The sequence below is a fragment of the Sander lucioperca genome, chromosome 10 (assembly GCF_008315115.2).
Source record: "Sander lucioperca isolate FBNREF2018 chromosome 10, SLUC_FBN_1.2, whole genome shotgun sequence".
NCBI classification, from domain to species: Eukaryota; Metazoa; Chordata; class Actinopteri; order Perciformes; family Percidae; genus Sander; species Sander lucioperca.
This window is the reverse complement of record NC_050182.1, coordinates 11,497,248-11,520,971: the sequence shown is the minus strand read 5'-3', so window position 1 is coordinate 11,520,971 and position 23,724 is coordinate 11,497,248. Positions and strand designations below refer to the sequence as shown.

At 41.0% G+C, this 23,724-nt stretch overlaps 2 protein-coding genes across 2 annotated transcripts; both read right to left on the bottom strand.

Moving 5' to 3' along the window:
- Nucleotides 1-2,026: 2,026 nt before the first annotated feature.
- Nucleotides 2,027-19,583, bottom strand: LOC116036023. The gene is made up of 6 exons (XM_036006364.1): nucleotides 19,369-19,583; nucleotides 15,700-15,761; nucleotides 7,411-7,705; nucleotides 6,883-7,037; nucleotides 3,448-3,721; nucleotides 2,027-2,660 (listed from the first exon to the last, which is right to left on the bottom strand). Exons 1-6 carry the CDS (start codon nucleotides 19,413-19,415, stop codon nucleotides 2,507-2,509), a joined length of 987 nt encoding a protein of 328 aa, XP_035862257.1. The 5' UTR covers nucleotides 19,416-19,583; the 3' UTR covers nucleotides 2,027-2,506.
- A 2,009-nt stretch (nucleotides 19,584-21,592) lies between these two features.
- On the bottom strand, nucleotides 21,593-23,724 carry LOC116036030 (fucolectin-like). Its single transcript, XM_031279441.2, has 3 exons — nucleotides 23,490-23,724; nucleotides 22,121-22,400; nucleotides 21,593-21,983 (listed from the first exon to the last, which is right to left on the bottom strand). Exons 1-3 carry the CDS (start codon nucleotides 23,707-23,709, stop codon nucleotides 21,833-21,835), a joined length of 651 nt encoding a protein of 216 aa, XP_031135301.1. The 5' UTR covers nucleotides 23,710-23,724; the 3' UTR covers nucleotides 21,593-21,832.

Below are 23,724 nucleotides of genomic sequence, written 5' to 3'. Positions count from 1 at the left end.
AAATTTGGTCTGTGCCATCTGTCACTGCCCGATGTGAGTCGAGTGCAGATGTGAGTCGCGCATGCTCAGATTTAAACTGTTTACGGCATAACGTGTCATACTGAAATTTGTGAAATCTATAAAATAATAAACGTTTCTCTTTACATACAATAACAGAAGATGGTAATCATTTCAAAAACGTTGTAGCTATCTATGACGGTTTGGTTGCTAACGTTAGCTCAAAATGCCATTCAAGTGACAGCCTTTGTTGTGTTTGATTAACTTTTAGCTAGCAGTCATTTCAAAAACATTTTAGCTATCTATGACTGTTTGATTGCTAACGTTAGCTCAAAACGCCATTAAGTGACAGCCTTTATTGTGTTTGATTGCTAACTTGTAGCCAGCAGCAGCAGTCATTTCAAAAATGTTTTAGCTATCTATGATTGTTTGATTGCTAACGTTAGCTCATAGACTGTGCGTTAGCTCAAAAAGCCTCACATCTGCACTCGACTCACATCGGGCAGTGACACCATCTTAAGACGTTAAAGATGAAAAGTTGTTAAAAGAAAAACGTTTCGGGTGGCCATTTTGTGCATTTTGCCATCAAAACAGGAAGTGGGTGTAACTCGAGTGTACATTGTCCAATTGGCTCCAAACCTTTCAGGATTCATAAGAGTCCAACCCTGAGGACAAATAAAGGCCGATATTAACTTAAAGTCATAGCGCCCCCTAGTGGCAACAGGAAGTAGGCCTAAAAGTCAAGCTATACTTTAACAAACTCCTCCTAGAGATTTCATCCGATGGACTTCAAACTTGGTCTGTACCATCTCAACACCTTAAAGATGAAAAGTTATTAAAAGAAAAACTTTTCGTCAAACGGTGTTGGTGTGGCGTGGCAGCCATTTTGAGAGTTTAGCGATCAACGAGAAAGTGGCTGTAACTACAGTGTGCATTGTCATATCTGCTTGAAATTTCACAGAATCAACAAAGGTCCAGGCCTGAGGACATATACAGGCCAATATTGACTTTTGGTCATAGCGCCCCCTGCTGGCACCAGGAAATCAGCTCAAGCCACGCCCCCTTTCATAACATAACCGTTTAAGGTAGAGTCTTGTGTGAGGTGTCATTGAACTCAGCAGAGAGTTCCTTTTTAATTGGTGATGGTTTGACCCTCCCCCTATGCTTTAGCCACGCCCCTTTTATACCTAATGACCCGTTTGATGTAGACTCTTGTGTGAGGTATCATTGAACTCAGCAGAGACTTCCTTTTTTATTGGTAAAGGTTTGCCCCTCCCCCTATTCTTTGGCCACGCCCCCTTTCACAGCTCATGAACTGTATGATGTAGAGTCTTGTGTGAGGTATCATTGAACTCAGCAGGGAGTTCTGTTTTCATTGGTGGCGATTTGTGTGCAAAGGCGCGAGGGCCCGTCCATTGCTGCTTGCAGCTTTAATTATATTTAAGATAGTGTCACAGATGTTTCATGCAAAACTGCCAAATAAATCCATTGCTGGTTTTATCAAAAGTGTTTACTACAAAGCAAAATGAACACAATAACCCCAGTTATTTATTTAAAGTCAGTAAGTTTGAGTCTTGGAGATGCGAGTCCTGCACCTGAAATGAATCGCTCTAATATTTTCTGTGTCAACTTCAGCAAGTAGATGAACTTGTGCTAGTGGGCATCAGAGAAACAAGTCCAGAAACACAGTCTGCTTAAATGAATGTGGTTGTGGCAAAAAAAAGCCGTTCAAGTTTTAAATCATGTATGCATAAAAACACTATTCTTTAACTCCATATTCTTTAGTAGTGTTTAAGTTGAATCAAGTGCGTTATGAACCAGACCATTATGCAAGGCTTGCTTAATGATTTTATTTTACTTTAGCAAAGATGACAGCAATAATGCAGCAGTGGCAGTACAATCACAAGCTCAGTGACATAGATCAGTTCTAAAACACACCTAAGCTGCTGTATCGATATACTAAATATAATAGGCTTGTTTTACATAGGGCTGGGTAAATTTTGATTTTGTTTAGACACCTACTGAATTGCCTCCATAGTATTGAGTAAAAAAAAAAAAAAATCATTCATTACCAAATTTCAATACTTAAGATCTTATCAGCGTCAGTGAACCAATAAGCATGCAGCTTTTACCAAGATCTGATGAATGAATTTTGATAAAATTGGTTTCAATAAAAGTATCGTTCAGGAACCTGTATCGAATACACGGTATCGGTACCAGTATCAGTATCGAAAGTTTTTGAGCGGTACCCAGCCCAAGTTTCACACATGATTGTTGTAGGCTGATGTTAACACAGAGACTATCAAAGACCCATTTTATCCGTCATTTTGCTTTTGTCTAAAACTTAACTCCATGTTGCACACAATTCTATTGGTTATTTGTCATGTGAACAATCACATTAAAGCTAAATCTATTAACAATCACATCAAATCTGGATCTATTATGTTGGTTAGTTTGAGTACATATAACAACATTGGCTATATTCTTGCAAATGAAGTAAATGTTAAAGCTAATCCAGGACAGAGCCATACACCTCCACCTCGGACTGGACCAGCCACTCCCGTCTTCCAGGGATAACTATGTTAACATAGCGGCCATCAAACCCGTTGACACACTGGAATTCAACAGTTTGACCTGCCGGGATGCTTGATATCACAGCACACCTGGTAGAAGAAGCAGAAATCGCTTCATTAACTTGGGTTGGCTGAAGAAATAGATGACTCATTTTCACCACACCCATGAGTCTAATTTGACAAACAACATACACTGAGAGTGACATAGGCTTCACTTTGTTAGACTGTTGGTGGTAGGTGATAATGAAAAATATTGATATTTCAGGAATGACTTTCATGAATGTCTCTTTTAAGTTCTTGTCACAGAATCCTAATTAAGAACCTTCCATAAGCATATTTTGCCCTATATATGTTATTGCTGAATCATGATGTGAAGTAACTTTGAGATATTTCAACAGGTCCTTAACTGTAACCAAAGGGTTCTCTTCCACCTTTTTAAAACCTATTTTTGCCATTTTGTTTCATCTCAAGTACTCTGAAAGCGGGTTAGAGAGTCAAAGTCAAAGTCTCTTTATTAGTCTCCCTAAGGAGAAATTCGCCTTGGACAGAGAGAACTTGCCTTGCAAGAGTAACAACATCGACACACATCACAAGGTTAAAAAAGAAGTTAGAGAAACAAATGAACATGAAACATCTAGGCTACTCAAATAGCTGGGCAAATTACAAATGACCATATTATAAAAGCTGCTAGTAAATATCCTTACAATCCATTCAGAGATGTGGTGTTATGACCAGGACGTCACAATTTTTAATCCTAAAATCAGTTAAGTATATAGTATATAATAATTAGCACCAGAGTGACAGAAAAATGTGTTCCATCTAAATTCCAATAGTGACTTTTTAATATTAGTGATGTTATAAACAAGTGGTAAATTACCTGGGATTGTTGTTGCCATTGTTGTCAAGGGAATTTCCAACGCGGATCTCAGCTCCATTGATAAATTGTTCACGTCTATCTCGGTTGGTTATCTTAACCGAAAATACTTTGTGGGTTTTGATCAGATCCAGTCGCCACCAGGGGTTCAGCTCTTGGGTTGTGTGACTGCAGGACGCCTTCTCCCACGTGCTGGCACGATTCCCATCAATGGCATTATATGCAATGCTGTGTAATGATGACTGTGTGGCTTTTCCTTGGAGTGCCAGGTTCTCTCCTGCAAAAAGAATAACTATAAAAATCTCAACTTATACCGGGACTTGTTTGCGCTTATCATTACAACAAAACCACAACAAATTGTCAGTTGATTTAACATGTATGACTTCTCATATCTCGTGGGGAAAAAAGTTTCTTGTCATTTTAAATCTTCTTTTAATCACATTAAGATCGAGACAAATTGGGTGTTTTTTTTATGTGTCACAGCCTTTGGTCGTGGAGAGGTGGGCTTTACCCGGCCGTCAGGGAGGGTCTAATCAGAGACACTAACCAGTCCCTCCAGGATTTCGCAACCTTTTTTTGAGATTGTTGCGGTCCAAAATGCCTGATTTTGCGGGAGCTTTTGTAAAAAACTGCAATAAAAGTTGCTATGTCTTTTGTATTTTTGTTGCAATGAAGTTGTGAGAGACGGTGAAAGTTTTACTGCAGTCTCACTACTGGCTGTTCGTAGAGACCAATGTTATTTCTCCAGGTCGGAGGACGGCTCATTTTGATGAAAATGAGTTTGTAGCTTGTTGTTAACCTTACTACGTTAGGAAAGATGCATCATTTGTGATTTAATAACATTTCACTATAAAGTAATTGATCCCAGAAGTTCGAATCTGTGAATATCTTTCTAGCTTTGCTCACTTTTATAAAACCGAGGGCACGGATTATGAATCCGTGCTCACAGTTTATGAAACCGAGGGAACGAATTTTTATTCTGTGCGCACGGTTTAGTTTTTTTTTCTCAGCTGACCCCAAGGGGGCTCCGTACCTTAGAGATGAAAAGTTATTAAAAGAAAATCTTTTCGTCATAGGGCATGGCAAGGGGGTAAGCTTCGCTTCAGAGCTCGAACCTCCTATGGCGCCATTTTGATGCTACAAAGCGATCACCCGACGTTAGCATTCCATTGACTGCCATTCATTTTAACGTCACTTTGACAGCGAATAACTTCACGTTTAAAGACTTTATTTGTCCATTGTTTATTTCTAAAGAAACACGACAATGTATAAAAGGCTCCATTACCTTGTACCTCACGTTATGGCTCCGTAGTATACGTTTTTGTAAAAATAGGCTAACGATTGTGTCATAACCACGCGACTTACTGTCGCATAGTAGAGAAATTACCGTATAGTACAGGAGAAGCTGGCAGGCAGTTTGGACTTACATTAGCTGTGTAAGTGTAATTACTAATGTTAACTAGCATTTTAGTTAGCAATAATTAGCCTGTGTCCATGTTATCTCCTTACATATACCTACGCTCTCCATCTCTGCAAGATTGGGAATGATTGAGATTTCTCTTGGCACAGCTACCAGAAGACTTACAACTTTCAGACACGTTGCTCACGTCACATTTACGTCGTCTCTCTCAGTTGGAGGCTGCGCAGTAACGCTCAGCCATCACCGGAAAAGTGCTTCTAACGTCCTTCACTGGTCTCAGTCCAGAGCAACGGAATCTGTTGGTCCATTCTTATATACTGTCTATGGGGCATGGCCATGGCGGGGCGGCCATTTTGTGTGTTTCGCCATCGAAACAGGAAGTGGATGTAACTTGAGTGTACATTGTCCAATTGTCTCGAAACTTTTCAGGATTCATAAGAGTCCAACCCTGAGGACATATAAAGGCCGATATTTACTACTACAAAGTCATAGCGCCCCCTAGAGGCAACAGGAAGTAGAACTAAAAGTCAAGGTGTGGGCGTGGCGGCCATTTTGAGCATTTATCGATGAACGAAGAAGTTGTTGTAACTTTAGTGTACATTGTCATATCTGCCTGAAATTTATCACGTTTGACAGTCCAGGCCTGAGGTCATCTACAGGGCAAAATTGACTTTTGGTCATAGCGCCCCCCGCTGACAACAGGAAATCTGCCTTATATGACAAACATCATCCGATTTACATGAAACTTATAATGTGTGGTCTACATGTGATACTGAGCCACCCCCTATACTTTAACCACGCCCATGAACTTAGGCCACGCCCCCTTTTATGTTAACAAAACACTTATACTCTATTCTCATACTGCCCGTGGCTGCTGCACCTGTATTGACCCTGTAGTCTCATACAGAGTATAGACAGAGTATAAAGCAGGACTTTATACCATGAACAATCACCAATAAAGGCTTCTAAACCAAATACTACACAACCGGACATATTACTGGAGGAATGTGACCAGAAATAGGGGAGAAATTACCAACATTTTCCGCCAAGATTACAGCTATCTGCTGTTAGCACGCAGCTACTGTTGTTAGCAGTGGACACTAAAAAAATATAGCAACACTTTCTATCATCAAAGGCGAAAAGGCTTCTAAACCAAATACTACATAACCGAAAATGTTTCAGGAGTAATTGGGGGGAATTAAACAACATTGGCAGCCAAGATTACATCTTTCACTGCTGTTAGCATGTAGCTACATGGGACAATGTTAACACTGCAGTAGCTTAATAAATAAAAACACTCCAGTCCTGCCTGGCTGGAGCAGATGACCAATCATAGAAGACTGGCTTGGAGTTGCGTAACCCTTAGCCGAGAGTAGAAAAAACTGTTGAAACCAGAGTGTTCAGAACAGTTGGAAATCTGAACGTTTTAGCTCACAGGGATTTCTCTGAAATATGTTTACCTAATTATTTGACTTTTTTGTTTGTTTGTTTTGGCCACGTTTAACATTAAAAACAAACATGATAACAACATAGTTCCACTTTAATGTACACAGTGCCATGGTTAGCATTGCTAAGCCTCTAATGTGATTGACAGGTCAGCGTGTTGCCACGCCCTAAAGCATCTCCTGCTTTATCGTCAAAAAAACAAAAAAAACATTGGATCATAATTTACAAAATGAATATTATGATGTATTGAATAAGACTTGAAACTAGCTATTGGGACCATAAACCCGATAGGAAAATGTGTATTGAGGAAATAAATCAAGTGAGAATTAGGGTCATTTTCTCATAGACGTCTATAGCAAAGGACTTCTTTTTGCAACTAGAGGAGTTGTCCCCTACTGGAACTTAGATAGAATGCAGGTTTGAGCCACTTCAGCATTGGCTTCTGAAGCTTTGTCCATTATTTTTTTACAGTCTATAGTTCAAAGATGGCATCTTATTCATTCCTATGGAAGTTGCTTTCTGTGCACATACAGCGAAAAAGTCTTACAATATGTTATTTCTTAAACTCTCACCAGTTGGGACACGGTACCCGAAAACTTCCACTTCACAGAGTGAAAGAGTCCTGTCTGAACCAGGTAGAGACACAGTCACATAACGTCCCTCCACACGATTGGCGAAAGTCAAAGTGTATGATCTCCCTGCAGGGATTTCAGAAATTGCACCAGCCCTAAAAGAGAGACAAAAAGAGAGAAAACAGCTCATTATTGATGTTCAGGATCAAGTTGGTGGTTTCTCCGTGATGCAGACTGCAGTGTCGTGCTAAAAGAAACAGGTCTGTTGTGACTGGACTGACTGGATTGAGGTTGAAAGTGTGAGTCTCCAATCTGACTGACATCCTGGACCGTACTTTAATGAGTAATGCCTCCACTGCTAGCATTGGCCAGTTCCCACAGGTCTAAAGGGAAACTGTGGCGACGATTATTGATCAGAGCAGATAGGAAAATAAAAAGTACAGTTCTCTGGAAGAAATTTAGTTTCAATTGTTACTCTACCTTTCCCTTTATATATAATATATATTATAACTATTAATAAGCACTCACAATGGGTTTGTGATACCATCGTCTTGCAAAGAGTTGCCGATGCGAATCTCTGCCCCGTTGAGCCTTTCTGGACAGCAGTCTCCTCTGTTGGTGATGATGATGGAGGTGACGATGTAGGACTCCAGCAGGTCCACTCTCCACCAGGGGTTGGTGTGTGTTTTAGTGTGGGTGCATGAACCGTCATGAAAATTAGAATTACGGTTTCCATCAATAGCATTGTAGGCAGCTCCAAAAGCTCTATCAGTTTCAGCATAGCGTTGTGACTGAGTTGCTTTGCCACGCAAGGCCACATTTTCTGTGAAAGAAATACACACACGTTTTAGTTACCAGCTTAATGTTGGCTAATGTCTGCTAATTAAGCCTTGAGCCGCTAGACTCGAGCAGAGATGAGGAGAGGGCTACAGAGGTTTAAGTTTACTTCTTTCTAAGGCCACACCCACAGATTGTTTTCATTCTTAAACTTGTACTCTTCAGCCCCAATCGACAATGACTCAAGTTAGTACATTATTAGTGCTATTTTTGTAAAGTGCTCTTGTATTGAAGTAAATCTGTTTTATCGGATTTTGAAATTAAAAAGTCATTGAATTTCTAGCACTGAATATTAATGCATTGAAATTAGGTATCTGAATTTTTTGCCTTTGAATTTTACTCAACTTATTTTGACCTTTATTTTCATGTCACAAATTCAGATCATAGCAATGTCTGAAATGGCAGAGAGATACCCCTCTCTTGAACACATTTGTAAATAATAAATAATGGAATTACTGAAATTGTTGGGTCTTTGTAAATTATAGAGTGTGGTCTAGACCTACTCTATCTGTAAAGTGTCTTGAGATAAGTGTTGTTATGATTTGATACTATAAATAAAACTGAATTGAATTGAATGTTATTTAAACTTAAGGAGAGGCACCAAAGCTTATATATTTCATTAATTTACTGGCTTATTTAAAACAGGGGCAGTTTACAATAAATGTATTACACCAGATATATCACAATACTAATTCCCATCTGTTGTCTCTGGGCATGTAGGCTATAAGTGCACATCTATATAGAAAATATATTACAGTTTTTTTCTATTGCTAAACGACAGTGGGCACAACTGGAGTCACGTGCAAAACTCAAGCCACAGTCTGCACTACCAACAGTCACCTGAACTAAACAGGTCACATCTCCTGCAAAACTCATTTAAAGCAACACAACTCTTAACACAAGTCTCAAAACAGGCTCAGTGCAGCCAAACACTATTCATAATCCTCACTGAGATAACACACACTGACACTCAGAACACACTGAGAGTAAAAACACTAGCATCAAACACCAATACAGAAATTACAAACTTTTTTATCTTTACAGTTTGAACAATTTGAGTGACTTGACACTATTAAATAGTTTATTTAAGTAAAATATATACCAATTTTTACGTAAGGTAAATAAGAAGGAATGAAAATCAGCAGTTTTCTTCAATATAGTATTTTGTCTCTAGTAATTTATGGAATTACCATGTGTTTTTCTTTTTTTTTATAGCTGTGTACATAACCTCAGACATCTTACCTGGACATGTTGGTATCTTTGCTCCTTTACCTGTTATTCTCAAACGGTACAGTGTATAACTGTTTCCTTCTTATTTGGTGTTTGTATACAAAAAAAGGCTTTCTGAGCTTTCTCTGTATGTTCACTAACTAGTCTAAAACAAGACATCTGCTTAGGCTTTCAGCTTAAATTTCAATCAGCAGTGTTTGATAGGCACCAGACTGAAATCTATTCTGTTTTGAATGTGTGGTTAACAGTTTTAACAGCAGTGTGTTAGCATTTGAACAAAGTGCTGTAGATCCACAGTGTTGTGCACGTTGTGGTTAAAGTCATGGGAAAAGTGTGTAGAGTTTTGAAAACTGTGTTCAAGCAAAGAAAAACGAACTAGCGTTTGGGCCACATGAACTGCTGCTGTGCAGACTGTAGTTAGAGTTTTGCACATGTGACTCCAGTTGTGCCCACTGTCGTTTAGCAATCGAAAAAAACTGTAACATAACACTAATGTACACCTGTAGGACAGAACTACATATATAAATGCCTCTTGTCCATGGGTCTCCTGACAGACCTCCAGCTGACAGCGGGATCTGGAGCAGCCGGCGAGCAGGCGATCGATCCCGGCCTCCACCAGCTGGCTGTCACGTCAGACTGGAGTTTCTCAAGTCCGACAACATCGGAGCAAATGTGCAATTGGCCATCAATTTTTGTAAAGTTGCCCATATTCAAACCCTACACAGTTGATTTCTCACATAAAAAAGTCTCAATAGTGAATTTATTGATGAAATAGCAGATGGAAATTGTAAAAAGTTTCCAGTAGTTGGCTGCAAGCTACTATAGCACACTCCCGATCCAGAATCTAGAATTAATTGCTTTTCCTTGGGTTACCGGATGTTAACAGTGAATTACATTTTGCAGCTGAATTGGGCCTGGTGAATTGGAGCAAGTTGAAAATATATTAATTTTATTTCATATATTGTATTTTGCATCTGAATATGGAATTATTGTTTTGGAATTTATAATATATAACTTAGAAAAATAAAGTTAAAGTTAAAATAAGTTCATTCAGAGGCAAAACATTCAGATACATAATTTCAATGCATAAATATTCAGTGCTAGAAATTCAATGGCTTTTTAATTTCAAAATCCGATGAAACAGATTTACATTCATACCCTTATTACTATTTTTATTATTATTATTGTTATTATTAGAATCAGAATCAGAAAGGGCTTTATTGCCAAGTACGTTGCACATACGAGGAATTTGTCATGGTGTTGTTGGAGCATGTCACACATACAAATATAAGAAGGATAAAAAGAATATAAACAATATAAGTATAAACATATACACACAGTATGTATTAATAACGATAAAATAAATTTAAATAAATAGTAAAATAAGTTAAACAGTAGTAAAAAGGAACGCTACAGCAGAGTAGGTACAGTGGCATGAGGAGCCAGAGGTGGGGTGTGGAGAGAGTTGGGATGGATTCCGGGCCTTGTTTAGAAGGCTAGTGGCGGAGGGGAAAAAACTGTTTATGTGGCGTGAGGTTTTGGTCCTGATGGACCTCAGCCTCCTGCCAGAGGGGAGTGGCTCAAAGAGCTTGTGACCGGGGTGGGAGGGGTCAGCCACAATCTTTCCAGCACGCTTCAGAGTCCTGGTGGCATATAGGTCCTGGAGCGGCAGCAGATTGCAGCCAATCATCTTCTCAGCTGACCGAATGACACGCTGCAGCCTGCCCTTGTCCTTGGCAGTGGCAGCAGCGTACCAGATGGTGATGGAGGATGTGAGGATGGACTCAATGATGGCTGTGTAGAAGTGCACCATCATTGTCTTTGGCAGGTTGAATTTCTTCAGCTGCCGCAGGAAGTACATCCTCTGTTGTGCTTTCTTCACGAGGGAGCTGATGTTCAGCTCCCACTTGAGGTCCTGGGAGATGGTAGTTCCCAGGAAGCGGAAAGACTCCACAGTGTCAATTGTGGAGCCACAGAGGGTGATGGGGGCAGGTGAGGCTGGGTTCTTTCTGAAGTCCACATCCATCTCCACTGTCTTTAGAGCATTGAGCTATAGGTTGTTTTGCTTGCACCAGGTCACCAGGTGGTCAGCCTCCCACCTGTAGGCAGACTCTCCATCAGAGATGAGTCCGATGAGGGAGGTGTCGTCCGCAAACTTCAGAAGCTTGACGGACTGGTGACTGGAGGTGCAGCTGTTGGTGTACAGGGAGAAGAGCAGAGGAGAAAGAACGCAGCCCTGGGGCGATCCGGTGCTGATGGTCTGTGAGTTGGAGACGTGTTTCCCCAGCTTCACATGCTGCTTCCTGTCAGACAGGAAGTCATTGATCCACCTGCAGGTGGAGTCAGGCACACCAAGCTGGGAGAGTTTCTCCTGAAGCAGAGCCGGGATGATGGTATTGAAGGCAGAGCTGAAGTTCACAAACAGGATCCTGGCGTAGGTTCCTGCGGAGTCCAGGTGCCGGAGGATGTAGTGGAGGGCCAAATTGACTGCATCATCTACAGACCTATTGGCTCTGTAGGCAAACTGCAGGGGGTCCAGGAGGGGGTCGGTGATGGCTTTGAGGTGTGAAAGCACAAGGCGCTCAAAGGACTTCATAACCACAGAGGTCAGGGCGACGGGTCTGAAGTCATTAAGTCCTGTGGTCCTTGGCTTCTTGGGGACAGGGATTATGGTTGAGGTCTTGAAGCAGGCTGGCACGTGACATGTCTCCAGTGAGGTGTTAAAAATGTCTGTGAACACTGGAGACAGCTGGTCAGCGCAGTGCTTCAAGCTGGATGGGGAGACAGCATCCGGTCCAGCAGCTTTCCTGGGATTCTGTCTCCTAAAGAGTCTGTTGACGTCCCTCTCGTGAATGGAAAGAGTCGTCACTGAGGTGGGAGGGGGGGTGGAGGTGGAGGGGACCTTTAAGGAGGGCATTGGTGGGGGGGCCCAGGACCCTGCTGAGGTGGGCGAGGTGGAGGTGATGCACAGTGGCTGTAGCTGTAGGGAGGTGTCGTGGGGGATGGTGTCAGGACTGTCCTTTTGTCTTTCAAATCGACAGTAGAACTCGTTCAGGTCGTTGGCTAGGTGTCGGTCATTGAAGGAGTGGGGGGTTTTAGACTTGTAGTTGGTAATCTGCCTAAGTCCTTTCCAGACAGTCGCAGAGTCATTAGCTGAGAACTGGCGTTGGAGCTTCTCAGAGTACCGATGTTTAGCCTCCTTCACTGCCTTGCTAAATTTGTACTTTGACTCTTTAAATCTGTCTTTGTCCCCACTCCTGAACGAGTCTTCCTTAGCCAGCCTTAACCTTCTGAGTTTGGCTGTGAACCAGGGTTTGTCATTGTTGTACCTCACCCTGGTGCTTGATGGAACACAGCAGTCACACAGAAGCTGATGTATGACGTCACAGCCTCTGTGTACTCATCCAGACTGTTGGTAGCAGTCCTGAACACATCCCAGTCAGTAGAATCCAAACACGACTGGAGATCCTCCACAGCTACACTGGTCCACTTCCTTGATGTCCTCGCTACAGGTTTGCAGAGCTTTAGTTTCTGCCTGTAGGCGGGGATCAGGTGGACCATGACGTGGTCAGAGTGTCCCAGTGCAGCACGGGGGACGGCGTGATAAGCATCCCTGACTGTGGTGTAACAGTGATCCAGAATGTTCTCCTCTCTGGTCGGGCATTTAATATGTTGTCTGTATTTAGGGAGTTCATGAGTGAGGTTCCCTTTATTAAAGTCACCAAGGACAATAACTAGGGAGTCCGGGTTGGTCCGCTCCACACACAGTATCTGGTCGGCAAGCATGCGCTGCGCGTCCTGCACGTTGGCCTGCGGTGAGATGTAAACACCGACCAGAATGAATGAATGGAACTCACGGGGTGAATAAAAAGGCTTACAGTTTATGATGAAATACTCCAGGTCAGGAGAACAATGCTGCTGGATCACTGTCACGTCGTTGCACCAACCACTGTTGATGTAGAAACAGATTCCTCCACCTTTAGTTTTGCCGGAGAGGTCCGTGTCTCTGTCCGCTCTGAAAAGCTGGAAGTCTGCCAGCTGCAGCGCAGAGTCCGGTATTATTCCACAGAGCCACGTCTCCGTGAAGCACCAAACAGCAGATGAAGAAAAGTCCCTGTTTCCCCCCAACAGCAGTTGTAATTCCTCCACTTTGTTGGGCAGAGAGCGCACGTTAAAGAGGAATATTCCAGGTAACGGTGTGCGTGATCCTCGCTGGCGGAGACGCACCAGCGCACCAGCCCGTTTCCCTCTCCTCCGGCGTTTCGCTGCGTGAGCAAAGGTGAGCGCACCTTTGACCAGAATGTTCAAAATTTCCAGTGAAGGGAGAAGAAAAGTGGGAAATAAGTCTGATGGTGTTGTTGCCCTGAAGTTCACGAGCTCTTCACTTGTGAATGAGATACGGGTACCATCGCAAGAAACAAAACAAAACAGAGCGCTCCAACACACCGTGTCGCCATTCTGCGGCGCCATCTTGATGCTTATTATTATTATTATTATTGTATCTTGTGTGACCCTAGATTCCTGCCCAGAAAAACTTTCTTTACAGAGCAGACTTGTATTGACATCACTTTTGACCACCATTTTAGTGTACCTCCACCTTTTCTGACCTCCCTCCCCCCTTTCATTCAGCGTATTACAGTTTTTTTTCGATTGCTAAACGACAGTGGGCACAACTGGAGTCACATGTCACAAAACTGTAACTACAGTCTGCACAGCAGCAGTTCATGTGAACCAAACTCTAGTTCGGTTTTCATTGCTTGAACACAGTTTTCAAAACTCTACACACTTTTCCCATGACTTTAACCACAATGTGCACAACACTGTGGATCTACAGCACTTTGTTCAAATGCTAACACACTGCTGTTAAAACTGTTAACCACACATTCAAAACAGAATAGATTTCAGCCTGGTGCCTATCAAACACTGCTGATTGGAATTTTAGCTGAAAGCCTAAACAGGTGTCTTGTTTTAGACTAGTGAACACACACACACACATACATATATATATATATATATATATATATATATGTGTTAATTTGATTAATTAATCTGAGAAAAAATAACGCGTTCAAAAAAATAACGCAGATTAATCTATTCCATATTGACGTTTGACCCGGAGCCGTTCTAGCCACCATTGGACTGTAAAATGAAGGAGGGAGACGAGAATGTGCTGCCTGGATCATTAACTGGAACATTTACTTGTAAAAATCTTCTTCCTGCCAACCCTGGCTACCGAAATCTGGTGCCACTGATATGTCTGCACTTCTCTCTGATGCTCTGAAGACGATACAGGCAACACAAACACCGCTGCACGTTACGCTAGTTAACACTATACTCAACAGCAGCTAACGTTAGCCTACCGCTAGCTAGTAGCTGGATTAAAAATGGTTAAAATGCTGACAGCTAACGCTAAACGGTATAAAGTGTGACTGTGTTTTAGCCGTCGGAAAAACAACACAGACGGTGTGTTCAATGAAACTGGTAAACTACAGACTCGTGGTGCATTTGAAGTTATTGTAAATGTTATTTTCCCACCTGGTGGTTGTTTTTGTCGTTATTAAAAAGTATCGGTTCAGACACCGTTAATTATGTATGCGATTCATTTCGATTAATTAATTACAGAGTATGTAATTAATTAGATTAATATATATTAATCTAATTAATTACATACTCTCTGAACCGATACTTTTTAAGAAAGTAAAAAAAGAAAAGAGGGTACTAAACAACAGTTGGTGACATTAAAGAACGGCTTGTTTATTGCTAAGGACATTCAATTATTTAATAATAATGTATAACAATAACAATAACTTATTTCACTAGTAAATTGCTGTTGAACGACAAAAACAACCACCAGGTGGGAAAATAACATTTACAATAACTTCAAATGCACCATGAGTCTGTAGTTTACCAGTTTCATTGAACGCACCGTCTGTGTTGTTTTTCCGACGGCTAAAACACAGTCACACTTTACACCGTTTAGCGTTAGCTGTCAGCATTTTAACCGTTTTTAATCCAGCTACTAGCTAGCGGTAGGCTAACGTTAGCTGCTGTTGAGTATAGTGTTAACTAGCGTCACGTGCAGCGGTGTTTGTGTTGCCTGTATCGTCTTCAGAGCATCAGAGAGAAGAGCGCAGACATATCAGTGGCACCAGATTTCGGTAGCCAGGGTTGGCAGGAAGAAGATTTTTACAAATAAATGTTCCAATCAATGATCCAGGCAGCACATTCTCGTCTCCCTCCTTCATTTTACAGTCCAATGGTGGCTAGAACGGCTCCGGGTCAAACGTCAATATGGAATAGATTAATCTGCGTTATTTTTTTTAACGCGTTATTTTTTTCTCAGATTAATTAATCAAAATTAACGCGTTATTTTGACAGTGCTAATATATATATATATATATGTATATATATATATATATATATATATATATATATATATATGTATATATGTGTGTGTGTGTGTGTGTGTGTGTATACAACACTATGTGTGTATATACATAGTGTTTGGCTGCACTGAGCCTGTTTTGAGACGTGTGTTAAGAGTTGTGTTGCTTTGAATGAGTTTTGCAGGAGATGTGAACTGTTTAGTTCAGGTGACTGTTGGTAGTGCAGACTGTAGTTTGAGTTTTGCACATGTGGCTTCAGTTGTGCCCACTGTCGTTTAGCAATCGAAAAAAACTGTAAATGACATTACCAGATATGAACAATGTACGCAACTACCTTTGATGCTGTATTCCCACATTATCTTACCGTAAGCTGAGCACGTCCCCAAGAGGAGCAACAAAGGAAAAACCACACTGTTTTTCATTATTCTAGTGGAGACAGACAAGAGAGAATTGTTCATAAATAGCAAAGCTGCAAATGACATTTCCACTGTTGACCATTAAGTCCTTCAAGAAGAATAAAAACAAAATGGTAGATAAGGATCTTTGCCACAATGATCTTGAATGAAGAATAACTACATAACAGTTTTTTTTGATGAACATTTGGGTAGAGGTTGGTTAAATGTCTGGTCTCTTATTGGCTCTTCCTGCTCTGAGCATACATGTTTTGTAAATGTGTGAATCAGGTACCAATAAAATACTTCTAACGGGTACTTAAAAAGGTACAGTGGAATAAAACAAGACAATAGGGAACAAGGGAATAACTATTGGATGTTCGAGAGGAAACGAGAAATAAATTATACTCATTTATACCTACATGCCAACAGAATATAGTACTGGGAAACAAAACTAAAATTTGGAGAAGATGGTTAACCACTGATATTCTACAGAACCTTTAAAGGTCCCATGACATGGTGCTCTTTGGATGCTTTTATATAGGCCTTAGTGGTCCCCTAATACTGTATCTGATGTCTCTTTCCTGCAATTCAGCCTTGGTGCAGCATTACAGCCACTAGAGCCAGTCCCACAATGAGCTTTCCTTAGGATGTGCCATTTCTGTGTCTGTAGCTTTAAATGCTATTGAGGAGGAGAGAGGGGGGGGGCAAGGTGGAGGGTGGGGTGTGGCCTTGACCAACTGCCACTTTGCTCATTTGAAAGCCATGATGTCTCTCTCTCATGGGTGGGCCAAATTCTCTGGGCGGGCAAAGCAGAGAAAGGGGAGGTAACCTTGCTTGTTATGACCTCATAACAATCATGACACGTGATATGACATTGTCTTTTCCTGGTTTTAAAGGCCACATTACCCACAATTTCCACCAACTACAGAACGGCTGCGGATCAGCTCCGCTGTGTGTCAGCTCCGTGCTCCGCCGTCCTTCAATACCCACCAGGTGCGGATTTGTTGCGGAACAGCTGCGGCCATGACTGACAGCCGTAGTCACGAGGACCCACGAGATCTCGCAAATTCACCTATGATCGCGTGATATAACAGGATGTAGTTTCTATAAACAGAACCACAAACTTGACTTCAGGCCTGTCTCTGCCCATTATGATGTTTTCAAGGTGTAGTGCAGGGAAATATGATCCGCCGTGAGCACGGTGTATTTTATTTAGAAAATTAACAAGATGTTTTATTTGGTTTCTGTGCTCGACTTCCTGTCCCGCACAAAGTGCTGAATTGCTGCGGAGCTCTCCGGCATCCGTCAAAAATAGAAGCTCTGCGGCTGCGGATCGCCGGAGCTGGGACGGAGTCGGAATGCAGCCGTTCCACAGTGAGTGAAAATACACACACTGACTTTAATGGAAACCTTTTGACTCCGCCGCAGTTCGGGAGCGGATCCGCAGCCGTTCCGCAGTTGGTGGAAATTGGGGGTTACAGTAAGTGACAGGGCATGGAATTAACACCCGACCAACCGGCAAATGCGGATGAATTTTGCAATTGGCGGGTAACACTGTCAATCTACCTGCCACGTTGGCGGGTAGCCAATGAGAATTGAGTGATTCAGACGCATAACTATCGGTTAGCACGGTTGCTGGGCCCGGTCCAATCAGGGGCCCGCATCACTGGAAGACATTGATTGACAGCCGTGGCCCCCTATCGCATTTTCATTACTCACACAATCCCAGCATCCCACGTGCAGCCACTGACCAAGCGGGAGTGAGAACGGGTCAAATTCATTTCCTTGTTTCTGTTATGAAGATGAGATGTGTGTGACTCGAACATCTCACATTTACCAACAAAACGTACAGCGAAAGACTGTGCAAAACATTTCAGACCGTCCTGCCTACCTGTATACATTTTAACATCAATGTACTCAATAACAACTTTCAATCCTGTCGGCTGTCTGCAGCGGGCGGGGCTGTTGCTCCGTTTCCCCCGCGACTGACGCGCGCACACACACAAACACACACAATCACACACAGTGGATGCAGGAAAAAACGCAGATGAGACCTACAGGATGACCTAAATTGAGGACAGCTACGTTATTGTAAGTGCAATGATAAGTTAAAGTCCAATAAGTACTTTATCAAACCGTATGAATGTGTGTCCCAGGCCAGGATAGGAAATTAACTAACAATGTAAAGATCAACAAGCCACTGACAATGACAGATATGTTCATATTTGATTCATTCAATAAATTATTATTTTGTGTCTTAAATCCACCAGCCATTTTCATATTATACCAACATTTGCAGCATCCTGAGCCTTTTTCGTAAGGTTACTAGGAAATCTCAGCCCAGAGTAATTAATTAATAGTAATAATTATTATTCTCCCCAAAACAAGTTTCCTTTTTATTTATTTTTTTATTTTTAAGAACTATACAAAAAAAATTGCAACATTTTTTGCAACAACTGATGTGTTATGGTGCGCATTCACCAGTGTTTTTGTTATTGTTGTGGTGTGCGTAGGCTACTCCTGATTTTGTCAGTCATCTCATCTCTTATATGCAGTGGCGTAACGAGCCAACACCGGGCCCCTATGCAGGATGATCAAGGCGGGCCCCCCTACTACAGCACGTGATGACGGCGCAATGTCCACGAGTAGGCTACCATCAATAGGACAGGACAGGATCATAGAGACACAGCAATTCCTGTTTTTCACCTTTATGATGCAAAAAAAAAAACTGGCTGGTGGTCAAAAAAGTTAACTTCATGCCCTGGTAAGTGATGTAATTTTCTGAACTTGATTATTTGTCTTTAATCAAATTTAATGATTATCTCGTTTGGTTATCTTAACCGAAAATAACGGTAACCGAAAATACTTTGTGGGTTTTGATCAGATCCAGTCGCCACCAGGGGTTCAGCTCTTGGGCTGTGTGACTGCAGGACGCCTTCTCCCACATGCTGGCATGATTCCCATCAATGGCATTATACGCAATGCCAAAACTATGTAATGACGACTGTGTGGCTTTTCCCTGGAGTGCCAGGTTCTCTCCTGCAAAAGGAATAACTATAAAAATCACAACTTATACCTGGACTTGTTTGCGCTTATCATTACAACAAAATCACAACAAATTGTCGGTTGATACATGTATGACTTCTAATATCTAATATCTTGTCGGAAATTTTTTTTCAACCTCATCCCTAACCACGGCTATGCATTTGAACAGAAGGGGAAAACTATTCAACGGTGGAACAGACTTGTCGGAACATCGGTGTTGCTTTTGCAACTGGCAATTTAGACGCAGCGACTAGTACTGCTGAAGCCAGTTCATATGAATATTTGACAGAGTTTTATCAACACATCAGTTCAGATTTGGAAAAGGTATTTGTATGCAAAATGTGCCCACAGGGTCTGAACATCAGCCATAAATTTAAAACGATACATTGAGTTGAAGCATGCAGGAGGAGGTTCTACTGAAAAAGAATAGCTCTGAGCAGCTCGTTTAAAAAAAAAAAATTGATGAAATGAACATGAACTATTTCATGTTTTGGAACTTAGTTCAAAATCCAAACATTTTAAGCTATGAAGATGAACTCAATATGCATTAATAAAATGACTAAAATAGGAGAAATGCAAAATGAAATGCTTACCCTGATTCCTGGTTAGAAGTCTGTATCATGCTGATTTGATGTTTCATTGTAGCAACAGCTTCTTCAGAGTGAAGTCCTGTTTCTAGAGATACAGACACTAACCAATCACATCACATCATGGAATTTACTCCCATGCACTCCTACTTATCTAGGATGGTCATCTAAGGACACACCATGAAATATACCCCAAAGTTCATGTAATACACACTCATTAACGGGGGAGCTGCTGAGACTGACTGCTAGCAGGCTGGTGTAGAGACTGGGTGTTGGCAGACTGGAGGTTGACTGGACTGGCGCTACGAGGACCCCCCAGCGCAAATCGGGTTCCCAGAAACCGGTCTGGGGCAGGAGCAGTGTATCTGCCCATTGTCCAATCAGTGCCAACAATTTCCTCAAAACATTCTGCTGGGTCCATTTCTGGTCGGTTCATTCTGTCAAGAATTGCGAGGCTTGGACCCAAAAATGCAGAGTTGAGGTATTTATTGAACAAAAGACTTACAAAAAAAGGTGTCCTGAGGTAGGCAGGCAGGCAGACACAAATGAAGATAACCAGAAGACAAGACAGGGAAAAAACAACCAGGAAGGAGCGACGCAGGGAAAACCAGGAAGGGAAGACGATGAACCGACATGAGACACACAGGGTGCGAACTATGGGGGAGCTTGGCTCCCCTTAATAATACATGGGCTCCCCTGAAAATGTCATTTGTGAAATTCTGAGGGGTTTTTTTGACGTGCATTTTCAGTTTTGTGTAATGTAATCATTGTGGATTATTATGTGTAATATTGCAAAAATATCATTCATTCATGCATGAAGGCGATGTAAACCTAATTCACTTCAATAAAAATAACTATACATGCTATTCTTGTCATGAGCATCAAGGTGTGGCGGCGCTGCGGTGCAAATTCAACTCAAGCACAGAAGGCAGCTCCTAACTAGGGCTGGACAATATGTCGGTATTATGTCCATATCAATATATGAAACTAGATATTGTCTTAAATTTTGTGTTGTCTTTTCCAGGTTTTAATGGCTGCATTATAGTAAAGTGATTTTCTGAACTTACCAGACTGTTCTAGCTGTTGTATTATTTGTTTTTAACCACTTAGTCATTACATCCATGGTACTGATGATTATTTATCAAAAATCTCATTGTGTAAATATTTTGTGAAAGCGCCAATAGTCAACCCTACAACATTGTCACAATTTTGATATTGAGATATTTGGTCTAAAATATTGTGACATTTGATTCTCTCCATACTCAGCCCTACTCCAAACATGTGCTCATAACGGTCTGACGGGGTCGCTTTTCTATACAAGGCCATATTTTAGAAAGACATAATGAAACACTGTTTGTAAATCCTTAAGCTTAAACTAGGGTCTCAACTAATAGCTTTACTGTGGTCCTGTCAAACTTTGACCAAGCTGTTTGTGTCCTTACAGTCAATCATTAATATAGATCACATTCATCACAGACACTATCCAATCACATCACAGCATGAAGATTACTCCCATGCACTCCTACTCATCTAGGTTCCAGTGGTCATCTGAGGACACACCATGAAATATACCCCAAAGTTCATGTAATACGCACTCATTCATTCCTCACAGAGAGATGATTGCACTGATTTTAACAGACCTATTTGACGAGGACTTTGGTTCAACACATTTACAGTTACAATAATGCTTTCACTTAACTGTGAAATGACAATAATGTTTGATTTCATCATGTGTTATGGTAGGGGTGTCTAAACTGCATACAGTTCTATCATCATATGGGAATATCAATCACAGGAAGCTAGAGTCGCCTGGTTGGTTGATGTGATGAGCACCTTGATGAAAACTATTAATCTCTTCCGATCAAGGATGCTTAATGTTTGGGAATTTTTTCCACTCAGTTGTGCGCTGGTTTAGTCGTGGGAAGGTTCCATTCTCTGATACCTGAAATTGACTTATTTTGTAAGAAAAAGAAAACAGCTTTGTTGAACTGAGTAACCCTGAGTAGTTGGCAGAACTTAGTTGATCTCACCTTCCGTCTCAACAAGTTGAATAAGCTTGCCATCAAGTGCATAAACATAATAATAGTAATAACTTGTATTTATATAGCGCCTTTCATGAAACCCAAGGACACATTACAGATATGACTGTGACTCATGCAACAATCAATGATTTCATGTGTGCATTGTACATTTCTTTCAGACCAATGATGATCAAATGAATAGAACAATAGGCTGTTTTAATGATTTAATTATATTTCAGTATTGATTACATAGTTTTTATCCTGCAGCAGGTGACAGTACACCAAAAATCTAGCATTAGATTAGAAATTGAAACATGGCCAAACTTAATAATATGTATGCACTAAGAAGTGGTGTTAACAAAATCGTACAAATGGAATCACTAGGAGCTAATGAATAAGTTTACAATGAAGTGATTTGTTTTTGTTACGCATTGTAAACTTCTTCAGAGCTAATCCAGGCGAGAGCCATACACCTCCACCTCACACAGACTCAGGAACTCTTCTCTTCCTGGGATGACTATGTTGACATAGCGTCCGTCCATCCCATTACACTTGAACTCACCAACACCACCTGCTGGAATACTTGTGATCACAGCACACCTGGCAGAAGAAACAGAAATCAAAAAGGTTGCTCTTTGTTGCTTTAACCAAAAGGCACACAGTTAAATTATACTTTAAAAAGTAAAAAGATGTAAAGTGAGAAACCAGGGACTCTAAATGAACAGGTGATAAGCTACCTGGTATTGCTGTTGCCAAAGTTTGCGAGAGAATCTCCAATGCGAATCTCAGCTCCATTGAGTCGTTCTGCGTCTTCATCTCGGTTGGTTATTTTAACAGAAAACACTTTGTGGGTTTTGCGCAGATCCAGTCTCCACCAGGGGTCGATGTTGTTGTTTGTGTGAGTGCAGGAGCCGTCGTCCCACCTGCTGCCATTGTTACCATCTATGGCATTGTATGCAGCGCCAAACATGTACAGTGATGACTGTGTGGCTTTTCCTTGAAGTGCCAGGTTCTCGCCTGCAAAAAGAATACTTACAAAGATTACAGTTTTTTCACCTGGACTTGTTTGAGCTTTACATGACAACTAAATCACGACAAATTGTAGGTCTTATTAAATGCTCCAACATATGTGACTTCTAATATCGTATTCCTATGACTCATTGAAAGAATGTGATTTAATTTGCAGAAAAGACAGGATCAGGGGTGGAGTGGAGGGGGTGGCTTTTGGGGCTCCAGTCCCAAATGTTTTCTCAAAAGCCCCAAATATTTTGGGTTTTTAAAATACCATCAACTGTTCTTTTCTACTAGAACTATGCCATTCCCTGAAGAAATCTGATATAATTGTGTAATTTCTTTTTTTTCTTGATTTACAATTAGAGCAACCCAGATTATCATGGGATCGATTAAAATGTAGCACATTTGTCAGCTAAACATTTATTCTGTGAACCCTTCTCCAGCATAGCGTAACAAAAATACATTTCAAGATCATTAATGCTGTTATGTAACTTTGGAAATAGTAACATCAGACAACTCTTGCCTCTTTTAAGGTAACAGGAGTGAAAAGTAGTCATCCTCAACATTTGTTGTGTTCTGGGTTCAGAATGATAAAGAGAGTATGAAAACAATAACATACAGAATAGGATGTAGGCTCTACAGGATGACTATTTTTCTTAGAAACTTTAATGTTTTTTCCGAATGATGTACAGATGTTTATGCATTGTATTATCTCAAATTGCTTGAATAATAGGGCATATACAGTAGCTGCTGTAAATAGGGAAAAAAATCTCTCTGGGTGAGCATGCCCCACTAGGTTTGGACTGAGCCCCGAATGTTTCCGGCCATGGGCAGGATTTACCTCCATTTACTCCATGTTTTTTTTTTTATTAATAGGATGTATAAATGTTACATTTAAAGTCATAACATCTCTCCAAATACACTAATTAAAGTATTAACTACATGTATTACATCGCAAATTTAGCTTATAAGCATGGTGACTTTATAACATCAACAAAAAATGTGTCATGTGATTATTTTGGCTTATACAGCAGTTTATAATTAAGATGAAAATCCCTGAATATTTATTTATGTAATAGCTCAATTTCTTACCAGTTGGGGCACGGTACCCGTAGACTTCCACTTCACAGAGTGTAAGGATCTTTGATGAACCTGGTACAACCACAGTCACATAACGTCCCTCCACACGATCAGTAAAAGTGAATGTGAATGATTTGCCTCTACCAATACTAGAAATTTTACCAGCCCTAAAGAAAGAGAATAAAAAAGCAGCACATGAATCACATTTTACTGCCCCAGAAACATGCTTCATTTTCTCAGAACGATG